At 40.0% G+C, this 18,020-nt stretch overlaps 1 protein-coding gene across 1 annotated transcript in view; it reads right to left on the reverse strand.

Annotated features, from left to right (window-relative positions):
- Nucleotides 1-18,020, reverse strand: part of LOC107046386 (protein kinase C and casein kinase substrate in neurons protein 2) — a gene marked incomplete at its 5' end in the record, with an annotated part of 46,353 nt that overhangs the window by 7,827 nt on the left and 20,506 nt on the right. The window contains 4 exon segments of the mRNA XM_015268995.1: nt 16,037-16,200; nt 16,396-16,506; nt 17,479-17,599; nt 17,676-17,902. Coding sequence (XP_015124481.1) covers nt 16,037-16,200; nt 16,396-16,506; nt 17,479-17,599; nt 17,676-17,902 — 623 coding nt within the window.

Genomic DNA, 18,020 nt, shown 5'->3' on the forward strand with positions numbered 1-18,020 from the left:
CAGTACCCCCCACGTACAGACCCGAAGGGGTTGGTGATTTTTCCGGAGGTCGGGGAAGTACCTTAAAACATTCTTCAATGAAAATTATTCGGTTTTCGACAAAAACGCGACAAAATAAAATTTCACCCCCTTAATACCCCCAAGTACGAACACGAGGGGGTTAGTGATTTTTCCGGGGGTCGGGGAAGTATCCTAAAACATTTCTCAATGAAAATTATTCGGTGTTTTTGAATATTTTGGGTGGAAATATTTTTTTTTTCAACAGAAAACGCGAAAAAAGAACATTTCCCCTTCAATACCCCCCACGTATGAACCCGAGGGGGTTTGGTGATTTTTTAGGGGGTTGGGGAAGTTCCTCTAAACATTGTAAGGATATTTTCCCGGGTTGTTCACCCAGGAAAAATCCAAACTACTTTTTAGCCGTCTCTATCGCTCAATAGTCGGGCGCCAGCCGAACCTTCACGGGAGGTTCGACGAAAACCGGCCTCTGAGGCAAACTCGTCCACTCAGAGGACTTTTTGGCTGGACAATGGGTTGCCCAGCTAACATCAGCGTGATACGGTAGAGTGGGCGAGGTCCACCAGGAGTATTACCGTCACATTCCACGGCCTTTGCAAGCCGTGAATTATGCCTCGCGGCACAAGTTCCCTACTGAATGGGATTCATCTTTCCTCCGGAGGGTCTCTCGACTCCGCCGGCATGCTTCCTCTCTCCGAGTATTTCTACTCGGGAGAGTTTCCGAGCTACCTGCGATTCAGCCGGGACTCCTCAGAGCCTGGGACGTGGAGAGGCTGATCTGACCAGGGTGGAACTACGTTACCCACGCTACGACCACCCACTCTCTCCACCACCAGTTACCGCTTTGGTCATCGCGCGTCACTGCCTCCGGGTAGTACTAGACCGTCGGCGTATGGTCGGACCGACAGGAGGATTTCTCGACTCCAGGCCCACGGGCCCATACGCCTCGAATCGTTCCGCCGAGACTAGATGACGCCGAACACGACGAAGTCGTCACCTCGCGTTCCGAAATAACTCAGATTTACGCGCGGGGGATGCAGGGGCATCCCCCTATATTCGCCGCCACAGTTATGCACCAGGCTACGCTGAGTAAAACCCTTACCATGGCTTCTTCAGCCATCCACCACTTCCAGCACACCGAGAGATTATTTCAACCTCTCGGTTCAAGCGCTCGCGTGCGACTCACTCGGAATCTCACTAGGGCCTTGCCTCCTAGTCTGGATATCTCGGCGACGATAGGTCATTCCGTTACCCTATCCCCACCAATCAACCCGACGGGATCACGGAGGTACCAGTCCTTTCACCTGGCCGTTGGTCCCTACCCTACTCCAACATAGCCTATAGAATCGCCCAGTTGGACGGCCTGTACGTCGGCCCCATTTCCCCTAGCATATGCTGGGCGAATTCTAATACGGCGATAGTCTAAGTAACGCCCTCCAGACCTCCAGGGGTCGCGGTTTCACCCATAACCGCTATGCCTTAGATCTTTCATTGGTTTGTGGTTTATCTCACCTAGTCCCGGCTTTCTTCAGCCGCTTCTAGGTGTCGCTACTTATCTCTCTTCAACAATTTTGAGAGTTCACTTATCTTTTTGAGGGGATTTCAACCCGTAACGAGAAAATCTCGTTACAACATTCTCCATTGTAAATTATTTGGTGTTTTTCAATATTTTGGGTGGAAATACTTTTTTTTCAACAGAAAACGCGAAAAATTGAAATTCCCCCCCTCAATACACCCCCACATACGGACCCGAGGGGGTTTTTCAGGGGGTTGGGGAAGTTCCTTTAAATATTCTCCAATTGAAATTATTCGGTGTTTTTTATTATTTTTGGTGCAAGTATTTTTTTGTAAAAAAAAACCGTAAAGTCGGAGTTCCACCCCCCTGTTGCCCCTGAATATCGGTCCAGAATTTAGAATTTAGAGTAATGCGGCCGGTCAATTTCTTGCCCAGAGTCACCTGAATCATATGATTTTTTGTAACTTCCGCCTTATGCTGGGCAGTCCATCAGCCCCAGCCCTGCGTCTTTCACTAGGTCGACTAGGTTAATGAGGCTGGTCACCGCCACTTCATTTAGGTCAGCTGGTTCCATGAAAATCGGTCCAAAAGGGGTAAAAAATTCCCACGAGTCCTGAGGGGTTTTCCCCGGATATTTTACGATGAATAAATTCAGAGGGTTATCACCAAGCCCGGGATTTAGATTTAACTGAAATTGGCCGCGGAACCGGAGGGGAATGTCGTGCAATATGGACCGAACAAATGAACAAACCGTCAATTTTTCAGAAAGTTGTGAAAATGATGGTTAACTACGTGTTGTGCTAACAAGTTCACGAGGTAAGTGTAAATAAGAACCTAAAAAATATTATTTGCGTGTGAATGATGCCGAGGCTAGTGGAAGTGAAGTAGCAGGAGTAGGGATCGGTTAACGAGCACCATATCCCAGGTGATTCTCAATTCATTTTTCTCAGTGGTGAGGAGGTAAGTGGGGTGCAGGTGAATGCAAAAATTTTTTCATCACAATTTTTTTTTAACCTTAAATTGGTCACCCCATGCGAAGGAATTGCCGCAAAGCTTATATTTATTTTTTAATATCAATGAGACGGCTGAGTGAAAAATTCTGAAAAAAATCAAGTGTTTTATTGAAGAGTGTAGAAAATTTTTACAATGGTTTTTCCGATGATCCTTTAATTATTGAGTTTGGTAGAGCGACTAAAAGAAAAACTTCCACAACCAGGTGACCAAACTAGGGTTGAATGTACCTGAGAGATGGGGAAAGCATCCTGAGGAGGGAATGGGGTGGTATATTCATTGGAATACAGGGTGTCCCGCAACCGATCCCTTTCCTCGGAAGGTATTGTAGAGGATGAAATTTGGGATCGAAAGTTCCCTTTCGGTTTTTCGATCAGACCATTTTTTTTTTGGTTTATCATTTTTTAACTTTGTCTGACTTTTTATTTTTAAACATTCTGTTACTACTTATTCCAGGGCCGAAAAATATTTTTTTAAAGAATTCATATTTTTTGAAAAAAAAACGCGTTTTTTTTTGTAGTACATCGATACATAGCCACCACACCCCTTCCAGCCCATTAGCACCGCGAATTAATTTGTAAAAAGATGAAATCACGAAACCGAAGAATTTTCTTTCCTTTAATTTTGGGTTTTTCTCATGACTACGATTATGTCTATTAATTGGGGTCCCTCACGACCCCAATCATTTTCGATGAAGAAAGGGAATTATGCAATAAATTATTATTTTCTTTAGTTTTTCGTCAGGAAATCCTTTTCATGTGCTTTATTAAGCCTCTCACCCATCTATTATTTTCAGAATCATTTTTGAAAACAGGAATGGTAAAAACGAAACCCCAATTTTTTTTTCTTCGGCTTTTGGAAATGATTTTGGAAGCGTGGGGATAAAATGGGGACTTTCTGAGTCGTTAAGAGGATAGATGGATGACGTGTCCGATTAGCAATATGAGAAAAAAGCGAAAAACAAAAGAAAACGTGATAATTCCAAATTTAATTTCTTTTTTGGCTTTTGGAAATGATTTTGGAAGCGTGGGGATAAAATGGGGACTTTCTGAGTCGTTAAGAGGATAGATGGATGACGTGTCCGATTAGCAATATGAGAAAAAAGCGAAAAACAAAAGAAAACGTGATAATTCCAAATTTAATTTCTTTTTTGGCTTTTGGAAATGATTTTGGATGCGCGGCGATAAAGATGGGGAGTTTGTGAGTCGATGGGAGGATCGATGGATGACGTGTCTTATTATCGACATGAGAAAAAAAAAAGCGAAAAACAAAGAAAAAAGTCGAGAGTGATGAGGGTCACTTGAGGGGAGAGTGAAGCGTCACGAGGGTCACTTGGGGGAGAGTCGAGGGTCATGCGGGTCACTTGGGGGGAGAGTCAAGCATCACGAGGGTTACTTGAGGGAAGAGTGAAGCGTCACGAGGGTCACTTGGGGGTGAGTCGAGGGTCATGAGGGTCACTTGGGGGAGAATCGAGGGTCATGAGGGTCACTTGGGGGAGTTTGTGAGTCGATGGGAGGGTAGATGGATGACGTGTCTGATTACCGACATAAAAAAAAACGAAAAACGAAGAAAAAAAAATTTCAATTTTGATTTCTTTTTTCGATTTTGGTAATGATTTTGAACGCATGGAGATAATGATGGGGAATTTCTTAGTCGTTGAGAAGATAGATGGATCCTGTGTCTGATTACCAACATGAAAAAAAAGCGGAAACCAAAGAAATTAATTGCAATTTTAATTTCTTCAGAAACTCGCGTTCTAACCACGGGAAGTAAAATAAAAGACCCTCAGCCGCGTGCTTACCAACCTCGCCTTCGGCTCGGCTGGTAATTGCACTGGCGGCTGAGGATCCTTTATTTTCCCGCCCTAGGTTAGAAATATACTATTTTTTCGCTTTCGGATGATTTTGGAAGATAGTCCATACAGACTATCCAGTCCAGAAGATTTTATAGTTGGATTATATGTTTTTGAAGGTGCTGATTCTGAATATGAAGTCCGTTTTTGCCAAAACAGGTGCCTTTTATTTGTTCATAACAATTTAATTGTTTAAAAGGAGATATTGCAAAAACTGTCGGAGATACAAAAGAAGTTCACGAACAAAAATTGTTCGTCATTTTAAAATACGGATTTTTTGTCATATTACTTTTTTCGATAACTACTACGGATGAAAATATATTTGAGGCAAGAGTGGAACGAGCGGTACGTTAGCGCGAGCGCACAGCGCGAGCGCACTCCGATGCGTTTTGTCGAAAACTCGAAGAAGATAGAAAAAATTGTTTCAAATAAAAGAGATTTGTCATGAAATGTTGCATCAGATAAGTTTTGTGACATTTTCTGCTACGCATAATAGTTTATGAAATATTTACATTTTCGCGCTGCATAACGGGGAAAATTGATGATCCGGTCAACTTTCAACTGCAATTATCTCATAAACTATTATGATTAGGGGAATTAGTTTATCTACAAAATTTATGCATCATCAAACGAAGAACATTTTTTGTTTGAATTTTTTTTCTCTATCTCTTTTTATTCGCGAAATATCTACAGTGAAAGTTGGAAATGAGACCGGTTACGTGCATACGCTAATGTCATTCTGTGTCTCCTGATATGTCAAGAAGACTTTATTGTTGGATTATGATTGTTGGCGTTTGTAAGTTGCTGGATTGATGACAGGCTTAGTAACCAAAGAGGAAAAAATTAGAGCAACAATATTTTGTTGTGCTACGTTTCATTTTTGATGGCCCTGAAAAGGGCCGATTGTGATGTTGTTTATGCTGGGAGTTGCTGGAAATGGCCTCCTCCAGCAGCCACGCAGGCATGAATTCTCCGGAGGACGTCCACCCTCACACGTTGGAGCATCTCAGCACTGACATTGGTTGCGGCCGCATGCAATCGCGCCACCAGTTCCTCCGCGGTCTCTGGCTCTGTCTCGTAGACTTGTTCCTTTAGATAGCCCCAAAGGAAAAAGTCTAGCGGAGTCAAGTCCGGGGATCTGATGAGAATAGAAATTCATCATTATCTGGAACACTTGATTTTTCTCGAGTAGTCTTACCGTGCAGGCCAGTGAAGCGGGCCATAACGACCGAACCAACGTCCAGGGAACTGCGCATTCAAGAAGTCGGTGACGATTCGAGCACAGTGAGGGGGTGCTCCGTCCTGCTGGAACCACCGAGGTTTTCCTTCGAGTGGTATATCGTCCAGTATTTCAGGAAGAGTGTGTTCGACGAATTCGAGGTACTGTTGACCCTGTTAAAAGAAAAAATGATAAAAATATTATTTTTCCGCCTCGATGTCGTATTTGTGTGAATGCGGGCTTCATGGATACTCACATTCACATAATCCGGTAGCTTGGAAATGACCATACGATCACCCACTATTCCTCCCCACACGTTCACTTTCCACTGTGTCTGAAAAATTTTTTCCCTCGCCGAGTGAGGATTTTCAACAGCATAATTATGTAAATTATGCTGATTGAAAATGCTTTCTCTGGTGAATAGACTTTCGTCTGTGAACATGATTTGGGCCAAAAAGTTTCCATTCTGGTAATACAATGCCAGAAACTCGTGACAGTAGTTCAGGCGCTGCTCTGCATCTCCTGGCTCGAGTTTCTGAACTCTTGTGTAGTGGAACGGGTGAAGAGAATTCTCGAGCAGGATGCGATTCACCGTTGACTTCGGGCACTCCATCGCTTTCGCGATCCTCCGACAACTCGTCGTCGGGTCTTCCTCTACACGGGCCAAGACTTCTTCCTCGACGTCACAATGACGTTGACGTCCCCCTCCGTGACCTGTTGGCACCACCTGGTTCTCTCGCATGCGCTTATCCACAGCCAGGAACACTTGTGGATATGGATGTCGTCGTTCGGGGTAATCCGTGCAATACCTCCTCGCTGCTTCTGCTGCATTACACCNACACAGTGGAAAGTGAACGTGTGGAGAGGAATAGTGGGTGATCGTGTGTTCATTTCCAAGCTACCGGATTATGTGNTTCTGCTGCATTACACCCACATGCGCCATACATCAACTGCACATCAGCGTATTCGCCTGCTGTGTAATTATCAATGTCTTTTCACTCCACGTCTAACCCCGGCAAAGAATCAAACCCGAATGAATCCCCCTCTCCAGAATACATAAAGTCGACCTCTCATTTCCTTTGTTTACCACTGACGAAACCTTCTAAAACCGTCTAGAACCGTCTGTGTTTACATCACGAGCGATGACGATGGAAATAAAACAGAAACAGTTTTATTTATTTTATTTCCATCGTCANCGTTGGTTCGGTCATTATGGCCCGCTCCGCTGGCCTGCACGGTAAGACTACTCGAGAAAAATAAAGTGTTCCGGAAAATTATGAATTTCTATTCTTATTAGATCCCCGGACTTGACTCCGCTAGACTTTTTCCTTTGGGGCTATCTAAAGGAACAAGTCTACGAGACAGAGCCAGAGACCGCGGAGGAACTGGTGGCGCGATATCAGGGGACACAGAATGACATTAGCGTATGGACGTAACCGATCTCATTTCCAACTTTCACTGTAGATATTTCACGAAAAAAAAGAGATAGAGAAAAAAAATTCATACAAAAAATGTTCTTCGTTTGATGATGCATAAATTTTGTAGATAAACTAATTCCCCTAATCACAATAGTTCATGAGATAATTGCAGTTGAAAGTTGACCGGATCATCAATTTTCCCCGTTATGCAGCGCGAAAATGTAAATATTTCATAAACTATTATGAGTAGCAGAAAATGTCACAAAACTTATCTGATGCAGCATTTCATGACAAATCTTTTTTATTTGAAACAATTTTTTCTATCTTCTTCGAGTTTTCGACAAAACGCATCGGAGTTCGCTCGGGCTGTGCACCCGCGCTAAAGTACCACTCGTTCCACTCTTGCCTCAAATATCTTTTCATCCGTAGTAGTTATCGAAAAAAGTAATATAACAAAAAATCCGTATTTTAAAATGACGAACAATTTTTGTTCGTCAACTTCTTTTGTATCTCCGACAGTTTTTGCAATATCTCCTTTTAAACAATTAAATTGTTATGAACAAATGGAAGGCACCTGCTTTGGCAAAAACAGACATCATATTCACAATCAGCACCTTCAAAAACATATAATCCAACTATGAAATCTTCTGGGCTGGATAGTCTGTATGAACTATCTTCCAAAATCATTTCCGAAAGCAAAAGAAGAAATTAAAATTGCAATTAATTTCTTTGTTTTTCGCTTTTTTTTCATGTTGGTAATCAGAAACGTCATCCATCTATCTTCTCAACGACTAAGAAATTCCCCATCATTATCTCCACGCGTTCAAAATCATTACCAAAAGCGAAAAAAGAAATCAAAATTAGAAATTTTTTTTCTTCGGTTTTCGCTTTTTTTTATGTCGGTAATCAGACACGTCATCCATCTACCCTCCCATCGACTCACAAACTCCCCCAAGTGACCCTCATGACCCTCGATTCTCCCCCAAGTGACCTTCATGACCCTCGACTCACCCCCAAGTGAGCCTCGTGACGCTTCACTCTTCCCTCAAGTGACCCTCGTGATGCTTGACTCTCCCCTAAGCGACCCTCAAGACCCTCGACTCTCCCCCAAGTGACCCTCATGACCCTCGACTCTCCCCTAAGTGACTCTCATGACCCTCGACTCTCCCCCAACGAACCCTCATGACCCTCGACTCTCCTCCAAGTGACCCTCATGACCCTCGACTCTCCCCTAAGTGACTCTCATGACCCTCGACTCTCCCCCAACGAACCCTCATGACCCTCGACTCTCCTCCAAGTGACCCTCATGACCCTCGACTCACCCCAAGTAACCCTCGTGATGCTCCACTCTCCCCTCAAGTGACCCTTGTGATGCTTGACTCTCCCCTAAGTGACCCTCATCACCCTCGACTCTTTTTTTCTTTGTTTTTCGCTTTTTTTCTCATGTTGATAATAAGACACGGTATCCATCGATCCTCCCATCGACTCACAAACTCCCCATCATTATCGCCGCGCATCCAAAATCATTTCCAAAAGCCAAAAACGAAATTAAAATTGGAATTATCATGTTTTTTTTTTGTTTTTCGCTTTTTTCTCATGTTGCTAATCAAACACGTCATCCATCTATCCTCCTAACGACTCAGAAACTCCCCATCATTATCGCTGCGCATCCAAAATCATTTCCAAAAACAAAAAAAGAAATTAAAATTGGAATTATCTTTTTTTTTCTTTGTGTTTCGCTTCTTTTCATGTTCGCATCTACCCTCCCATCAACTCACAAGCTGCCCATCTTTATCTCCACGCGTTCAAAATCAATCCTAAAAACGAAAAAAGAAATAAAAATAGGAATTATTTTGTTTTCTTCGTTTTTTTGTTTTTTTTTATGTCAGTAATCAGACACGTCATCCATCTATCCATTCATTAACTCACCAACTCCCCATTTTTATCACTACGCTTCCAAAATCATTCCCAAATGCCAAAAAGGAAATTAACATTACAATTATTTCTTTTTTCTTTGTTTTTCATTTTTTTCCATGTCGGTAATCAGAAGCGTTATCCATCTATCCTCTTAACGACTCAGAAAGTCCCCATTTTATCCCCACGCTTCCAAAATCATTTCCAAAAGCCGAAGAAAAAAAAAAATTAGGGTTTCGTTTTTAACATTCCTGTTTTCGAAAATGATTCTGAAAATGATAGATGGATGAGAGGCTTAATAAAGTACATGAAAAGGATTTCCTGACGAAAAACTAAAGAAAATAATAATTTATTGCATAATTCCCTTTCTTAATCGAAAATGATTGGGGTCGCAAGGGACCCCAATTAATTGACCTAATCGTAGTCATGAGAAAAAGCCAAAAATAAAGGAAAGAAAATTCTTCGGTTTCGTGATTTTATCTTTTTGCAAATTAATTCGCGGTGCTAATGGGCTGGAAGGGGTGTGGTGGCTACGTATCGATGTACTACATAAAAAAACGCGTTTTTTTCCAAAAAATATGAACCCTTTAAAAAAATATTTTTCGGCCCTGGAATAAGTAGTAACAGAATGTTTAAAAATAAAAAGTCAGACAAAGTTAAAAAATGATAAACCAAAAAAAAATGGTCTGATCGAAAAACCGAAGGGGACCTTTCGATCCCAAATTTCATCCTCTACAATACCTTCCGAGGAAAGTGATCGGTTGCGGGACACCCTGTATATTAAAATACTTTCGAAAAATTATTCTTTCAAGTTTTAATGGATTGAATAGGGGTGCAAGTGGAGGTAAACACTTGGCGATGGCATTCTTTTTGGAAAATGTTCCTCAAATGTTGAGAAAGTTTTCTGAGTAGAAAATTTAATGGTGCACTTATTCCAAGATTTTTCATTAATTAAATAAAAATGTTCAACAAGTATTGATATAGTAAACAATTAACCACGTCATTCCTTTGTCAAAAGGTATTTGAGATGTCGGGGGAGTCTCCTGGGGAAAAATTCGGTAGTATGCTGATAAGTAGATTTTAAATTCATTGAAATTTTGTTTTTTTTCGAGTTTCAATGGCGTAATTAGCAGTGCAAGTGAATGCAAATACCAGGTTGAGGGTAGGGAACATTTCTTGAGGAGGAAATTCGGTGATGCACTTGTTAGGAGATTTTTAATTAATTCTCAAAATTTATTTTTTCAAAAGTTCTGATGGAGTGAACAGGAATGCAAGTGAATGCAACAGTTTATCGGCGTCATTTTTTTCCAAAAATATATCTCAGGGGTTGGGCAAAGTCTCTTGAGGGGGAAATTTGGTGTTGCACTAATTAGCTGATTTTTAATTAATTTTAAAACATGATTTTTCCACAAGTCCTTATGGGGTCTAAGAAGGCAGACGGAGTATTACTAGGAAACTGCTAGAAGGGTTGGAGAAGTCTTCTGAATGAAAAAGTTGGTGGAGTATTGATTAGCAGATTTACAATCATTTTTAAAAAAATCAATTGCAACACAGATCCGAGTTTTATTTGAGCAAGATTTGAATTTCATTTAACGTAGAGCTCAGTCGCGGTGAATGAGGAGTTGATTCAACCCTGATATGGACCTGAGTCAAATTGATTCATGTTGAATCAGGGATAAGGGTCAGTAATGAAGGTTCAAAAGTGGAAAGAAGAGGGCCAGAAATTCGAAATCTCATACCCCTAATCTGTGGATCATATAGGGGTCATAGAAGAGTAATAGAAGAGTAGAGGGGGGTCATATGTTAGGCCTATGGAGGTTATATGAGGGTCATCTGTGGATCTTATGAGAATCATTCGTGGGTCATATAAAGGTCATATGGGGCCATGTGTGGTCCATATGGAGGTCATATGTGGGTCGTATATGTATCATGAGTAGGTAGTATGAGGGTCATGGAAATCATGTGGGTCATATGAGGTTTATATGGAGGTAATATGGGGGTCATGCGAGGTTCATATGAAGGTCATATGGGGGTTGCATGTGGGTCACATGGAAGTCATGTCGGGATCATATACGGGTCATATGAGTGTTATGTATAGAGGTCATATATGCGTCAGATCAGATCGTATGTGGGTCATATGAGTCATATGGAGGTTATATGTGTGTCATATGAGGTATCATATGAGGTCATGTGGGGGTCATATTGGGATCATATAAGGGTCATATGAGTGTCATATAGAGGTCACATGTGGGTCATATGAAAGTCTTATGTGTCATATGGAGGTTATACGTGTGGTATATGGAGGTTATATGTTTGGAATATGGAGGTCATGAGGGTCTCAAAGTTCATATGAAGGTCATAGGCGGGTCATATGAGGGTCATATGAGGGCCATATGAAGGTCATATGGAGGTCCTATGTGAGTCATATTGGAGTAATATTTGGGTCATATGTGGGTCATGTGGGTCATATGAAGGTCACATGAGTCATATGACCTGACTCAACATGAATCAATTTAACTCAGGTCTATAACAGGGTTGAATCAACTCCTCATTCACCTCGACTGAGCTCTACGTTAAATGAAATTCAAATCTCGGTTAAATAAAACTCGGATCTGTGTTGCAATTGATTTTTTAAAAATTATTGCAAATCGGCTAATCAATACTCCATCAACTTTTTCATTCAGAAGAATTCTCCAACCCTTCTAGCAGTTTCCTAGTAATACTCCGTCTGCCTTCCTAGACCCCATAAGAACCCCATAAGGATTTGTGGAAGCATCATGTTTTAAAATTAATTAAAAATCAGCTAATTAGTACAACACCAAATTTCCCTCTCGAGAGACTCTGCCCAACCCCTGAGATATATTTTTGGAAAAAAATGACGCCGATAAACTCTTGCATTCACTTGTATTCCTGTTCACTCCATCAGAACTTTTGAAAAAATAAATTCTAAGAATTAATTAAAAATCTGCTAACAAGTGCATCACCGAATTTCCTCCTCAAGCAACGTTCCCTACCATCAACCAGGTATTTGCATTCACTTACACTGCTAATTATGCCATTGGAACTTGAAAATAAACAAAAGTTCAATTAATTTAAAATCTACATATCAGCATACTACCTAATTTTTCCCCAGGAGACTCCTCCAACATCTCAAATACATTTTGACAAAGGAATGACGTGGTTAATTGTTTACTATATCAATACTTGTAGAACATTTTTTTTTAATTAATGAAAAATCTTGGAATAAGTGCACAATTAAATTTTCTCCTCAGAAAACTTTCTCAACATTTGAGGAACATTTTCCAAAAAGAATGGCATCGCCAAGTGTTTACCTTCACTTGCACCCCTATTCAATCCATTAAAACTTGGAAGAATAATTTTTCGAAAGTATTTGGATATATTCTAATGAATATACCACCGCATTCCCTCCTCAGGATGCTTTCCCCATCTCTCAAGTACATTCAACCCTAGTTTGGTCACCTGATTGTGGACGTTTCTCTTTGAGTCGCTCTACCAAACTCAATAATTGAAGGATCATCGGAAAAACCATTGCAAAATTTTTTTAACCTATTCAACAAAACACTTGATTTTTTTCAGAATTTTTCACTCAGCCGTCTCATTGATATTAAAAAATAAAAATAAGCTTTGCGGCAGTTCACTCGCATGGGGTGATCAATTTAGGGATAAAAAAAAAATTGTGATGAAAAAATTTTTGCATTCACCTGCACCCCACTTACCCCCTCACGACTGAGAAAAATGAATTGAGAATCACCTGGGATATGGTCAAAGATCCTCTTTGGATATGGTCCTCGTTAACCGATCCCTACTCCTGCTACTTCACTTCCATTAGCCTCGGCATCATTCACACGCAAATAATATTTTTTAGGTTCTTATTTACACTTACCTCGTGAACTTGTCAGCACGCCACGTGGTTAACCATCATTTTCACAACTTTTCGAAAAATTGACGGTTTGTTCATTTGTTCGGTCCATATTCCCCGAGATTCCGCTACGGTACCGCGGCCAAGTTTAGTTAAATCAAAATCCCGGGCCTGGTTATCACATTTTGGGATGTGGGTGCCCGGGGCCCCGGGGAGCCATGATACGTCCCTGTTTGGCTGCTAGTTCAGCGTCATATGTCCACGTGTGATGTCTTGACGCTGATTTTGATGGTTGGTAGCAATGATCAGCCATCTTTGTCCGCGATATTCAAATTAATATAAAAAATTAATTAAATAACGTAAAATCTTTAAATACTGAGAAAAGTCGAGAATGAAAGGACAATGAACAGGGGACGAAAAACAACTTCGCAGGCGTGAGAAAAACCGTTGCCGGAAATAATAAATGTCAAGTACTTGAGTTTACTTCGTATATTTACGGCTCTCCAAAATTCCTCAAAACAATACTTTTCTTGAAATTCTGAAATATAGAGAGAAAATAAACTCGACGGTTACGGTCGTAAAATTGTTAAGTCTCGGTTCTGAGATATTTAGAAAGTCTCTCTGATTCACGTGTTCCACACGTGTTGAGTGTTGAGTCTCCTTTGTTCATTGTATCGCGGAGCTGAAGGGCCTGAGACCCCTCAAGAGGGAATACTGTTGACGTCACACGCTCCCCTTTCTCCCTCTTTCGCTTCCCGATTTCTCTTTTAAGTTACCCCTCTTCCCTTTACTCCGGGCCAAGATTGCGCGCGCAACTTTTGGTCCAGTGGGGGTGTATGGACCCAACGCTTAGATTTTTAGTTTAAGTTAGAGACAGTCCCATCGTGGCTGTTGTTCCGACAACTGTTCCAGCTTCTCTCTTCGATTAGTTTTTCTTAAAGTTTTCCATAAAAGTTTTATCAAGTGTATTTGTCTACCAAAGATTTCAAGTTTAAATTAGAAGTTTGAAATAAATAGTGTTAATGTGCTCTCCTAAGCACTAGTGTTTTGATTTATTCTGGAATACACCTTCAACCCATTTATTCAAAAAATGAACGAGTCAACATCGATGGAGTCCTCATCAGAGGTTTAGCGGCTAACGGATCCACATTTCGAAGTTTGGCGCTCGTTATTTCAAAAAGGCGCCACTGTCNTCACCTTTTCCGGGCGCTACAACATCACCTGGTGGATACCCAGTTTTGATATCCTGAAGAAGTCCGGCATTGATGACTTCATCCAGTCAAAACCACCATCTTTCTTCCGAGCCGGAATCCGACAATTGTCCGATAGATGGAAGAAATGCCCGCAAAGTGACGGTAGGAGGCGGAGCTGAGGGCTGCCAACCGCACGAGCTTAAAATTCCCGTCTCACATGTGTCGAACTATACTTTTCATCACGCTGTGACGAAAAGTGAACTTTTCGGCACGCTCCGCGTGCCTAAAAGTCCAATTTCCGCCACATTGTGATGAAAAATATTGTTCATAACTCGTGAAAAAATATTTTTTAGCTCGTGGGATTATATCACTCGCCTTCGGCTCGTGATATAAACCTCCCACTCGCCAAAAAACACTTTTTTGCACTCGTTACGAAATATACTATTTTGCACTCGTTACGAAACATAATATTTCATGAGAATTTAATTTCTGGATCCAAGAAGGTGTGATCAGCGAGGGAGAGGCAGAAGAGAAGTTTTTATCCATTTTTAGCCAATTCAAATCAACTCAAAAGGTGCTGATATCCTTGTCGCTAAATTTTGGTCACCTATTTTGGGACACCCTGTATACGGGGCGTTCCACACGGAGAAAAAAATCCGAGAAAAATTAATATGCTGAGCACCGGAAACGAAGCACAAATGAATTACACCGTAGTTATTCTAGGGGAGTACCGGAAAAATCTGAATCTCCATGAGAATTATTCACATGCCCCCATGAATTTGTAAAGGAAACCACCTAAAGTTTTACGACGGTAGGGAAAAAATTCTTCGGCAGCACATGAAAATTTGTGGCTCCTTCTATTTTCTCGTTGATTCTCAGAAAAACTGATAGTGCCCCTGTATTTAATATAAGAGGGCTTCGAAATTTTATTATGTCGACACTGAATTTTTCCTGTACTGTTGCAGAATTATTCGTATGCTCGTCCATCAAAATGCCTCCGCCAGGGTAGGGAGCGGCATGCTTGAAGGGAGCTTGCCGATCTTCGGAAAACATTTTTTTTTGTTTCAAAAGATTGCGTCATTGCTAATGCATACTCCACAGGGTAACTTTCGAACCTTCTAAATAATTTAAAATTTATTTGAAAATTCTAGCTGCATGCGTATTGGTACCACCCCCCTCTAAAGCACGTCAAAAAGAGTTCTTTGTTCCAAAAAATAGTGTCATAGCTAAATTTTATCCCACAGGGTAACTTTCAAACCTCCTCAATTGACTCCAATTTATTTGAAAATTCTAGCTGCATGCATATTGGTATCATCCCCCTTTCCTTTCCCGCGTCGCAGGGACCCAAAAATTACGTCATTGCAAAATTGTCTGGTGGATAAATGTTGAGCTTCTTCTATTTTTAAAAATTTATTGAAAATTTGGATAACGGTATTTTGCGTATTAACGTATCAAATTTTCATGTGCTAGTGATATTTTTTGTGTTTGCGAGATTTTGTATCTCGATTCTGGGGCAACACCATGAATTTTTCTCCGAGATTCACTACAAAAATTCTAATATTTTTCTGTCCGTGCATGCTAACTCGTGATGTGAGGAACCTTAGGACCTCCAATTGGCTTGGGAATTTTAGACATGTATTTTATCTGTGTGAATATCATATGTAAAGGATTTTTCGATTCCTTCAACCGTTCGGCTTTTATAAACGGTCTAACACGTTTTTAATCTTTTTCGAAGATATTTAAAAAGTGATTTGGAATTTATCTTTTGAACAGGTAATGAATCAAATATGAAATGTTTGTTAATCGAGTAATGAAGAAATTTCAATATGACGGCGAACATTTGCCGTAAGAAATGTTCCAGGATATTTGGTATCGAGAAACCCCATTCTCGAGTTAATTTGATTAATAATAAAATGAGATAAGTTCACTTACAAATCGTGTCACCACTTGACGGCTAAATACACTATGTTAAATACAATAGTTCTCTGAATTATCGTAAATTAAAAGTTACTCACGTAATTGTGGAAGATCTGTTGATGGAGTTACCATCATGATTATTCTTCTCTGAACTTTGTTTCGTCGATCCTAACGTATCCGTTTTACCCTCTCCATTGTTCTCTGGTATCATTCTAGCACTTGGTGGCTTTGCTTTAGCTTTATTGTTAACTGGTGGGAAATCCTATACCCAAACGATCGTAAATTAGAAGACAATAGAGAGAAAAGAAAACTTCATAAAGCTTCATAATACTTGGCATTGGTCTTTCAATTGGAATTGCAACTAGTTTTTTAATAATTTTAATGCATCCATGCCTCAAAAATTTAATGAAAATGTCAAATGAAAGAATATGATAACGAATAAAATATAAAATATTACATGCAGGTCTTCTCCAACTGGGCGTTGATTGATGAGGGTAATGGAGCCAGCTGGTAGCGCCTCTTTTGATTTTGATCCTTTGGTGATTTCACGGAATTCCTCTGTGTAATCCTGTTGTAATACAGCAGTGACCAAAAACAATGACATGCAAAGCCATTCCAAAATTGTCTAAGTTCTATATCGATTCTTTCATAGCTATAGCTATGAAATATATATATGAAATATATATTTTTATCACATATTTGAAATTCTATCATTGAAATGATTCTAATGGTGACCTACTCCAACTACTCTGAATCCGAAACAGAATTTAGAAAGGTTATTCCACGGTGGAGTGATAGAAGTAATCAAGTCGAATTGAAAATCGATGTTTAGCAGCTGATTATGTAAGAAGCGCCTGGTTTGTAAAAAAGGGGTTTTTAATTATTTCCTTTAACACCACTCACTACAGAGCTTAGTTAATAATTTTAATGGCTGAAACCATTTTCTCTCTTGAATGGACGTATTATTGCCTGAAATACATAAATTTCCAAGATCTAATATTGGGGCTCATGATGTTTCTGTCAACATAGCAGGAATGAAATCTAATCGGATTGCAATCATCCCAACTCTATTTTTCAATATTTTTGTCAAACACAAATTAATTATTTGATGACAAACATGAAAATTTTTGAGTCATCAATGTGCAACAGTTCTGGATGTAACAAATTTTTATATACAGTTGAGAAGAATCTCCAGAACAGCCGTAAATATTTTGCGATACGGGTAAATCGGGATTTAGATTTTACCACTTTGCTTGTGTTGTAATATTTCATATCGTGGTTACCAACAGAATCTCTTCAACTAAGTTATTTCTAAATTTTAAAGAATCCAAGTTAAGAAAATTAAATTCAACACATTAATCATATATCGGAATAACATGTTCAATGGAGCTAATCCATGCTGTTAATCTCTAAATATAACGACTACTCTGATTGAAAAAAAGAACACTTGAACCGTTAAAAATAAATGGTCAAACACTTCGTCAGAATAAGTTGGACAAATCAATCATGCTAGATGAAACTGATTGACAATAATGATTACCTCGAATTGTGGCCAGTTCATGGCCATGTTGACCCCGTGATTATTAGACCACCACTTGAGGTCCTTTTTAAAATCAGCATTATTAATCGTATGATAAAATTCCTCATAAATTTGTGGAAGACTGAAAGAAAAATAAGTGTGAGCCATTGTTTCTCCCCATTCTTCTGTTGTAAAGAGTGTATGATGACTATAATTACACTGGATCCTGTGATATGTTGAGACACTTGTGAATGCCAAATAGTACTTCCTTGAAAAATTGCAGTCGTTGTGCCTCCATCTCCTGGCATTTTTCAAACACTTGCGTCATTTCCTCCATATATTTGGGATTGTACTGATTTATTTCTTGAAGTGAGGCCTCATATTTTTCCTTCGCCTTCTGCACCTCCTCTTTAGTCTTCTGTACTCTGTCCTGCATCTTTTTGACCTGTTGATGGAATTTGATTGTTGATTCATGAGTCATTGAATTACAACATGAAAAATTCCCATTCAACTGAGATTTGGAATATTCAAAATAATTATAATGCATAAACATGACTATCATT

Source organism: Diachasma alloeum, unplaced genomic scaffold, assembly GCF_001412515.2.
Source record: "Diachasma alloeum isolate Michigan unplaced genomic scaffold, Dall2.0 Dall_scaffold_01348, whole genome shotgun sequence".
Taxonomy (NCBI): Eukaryota; Metazoa; Arthropoda; class Insecta; order Hymenoptera; family Braconidae; genus Diachasma; species Diachasma alloeum.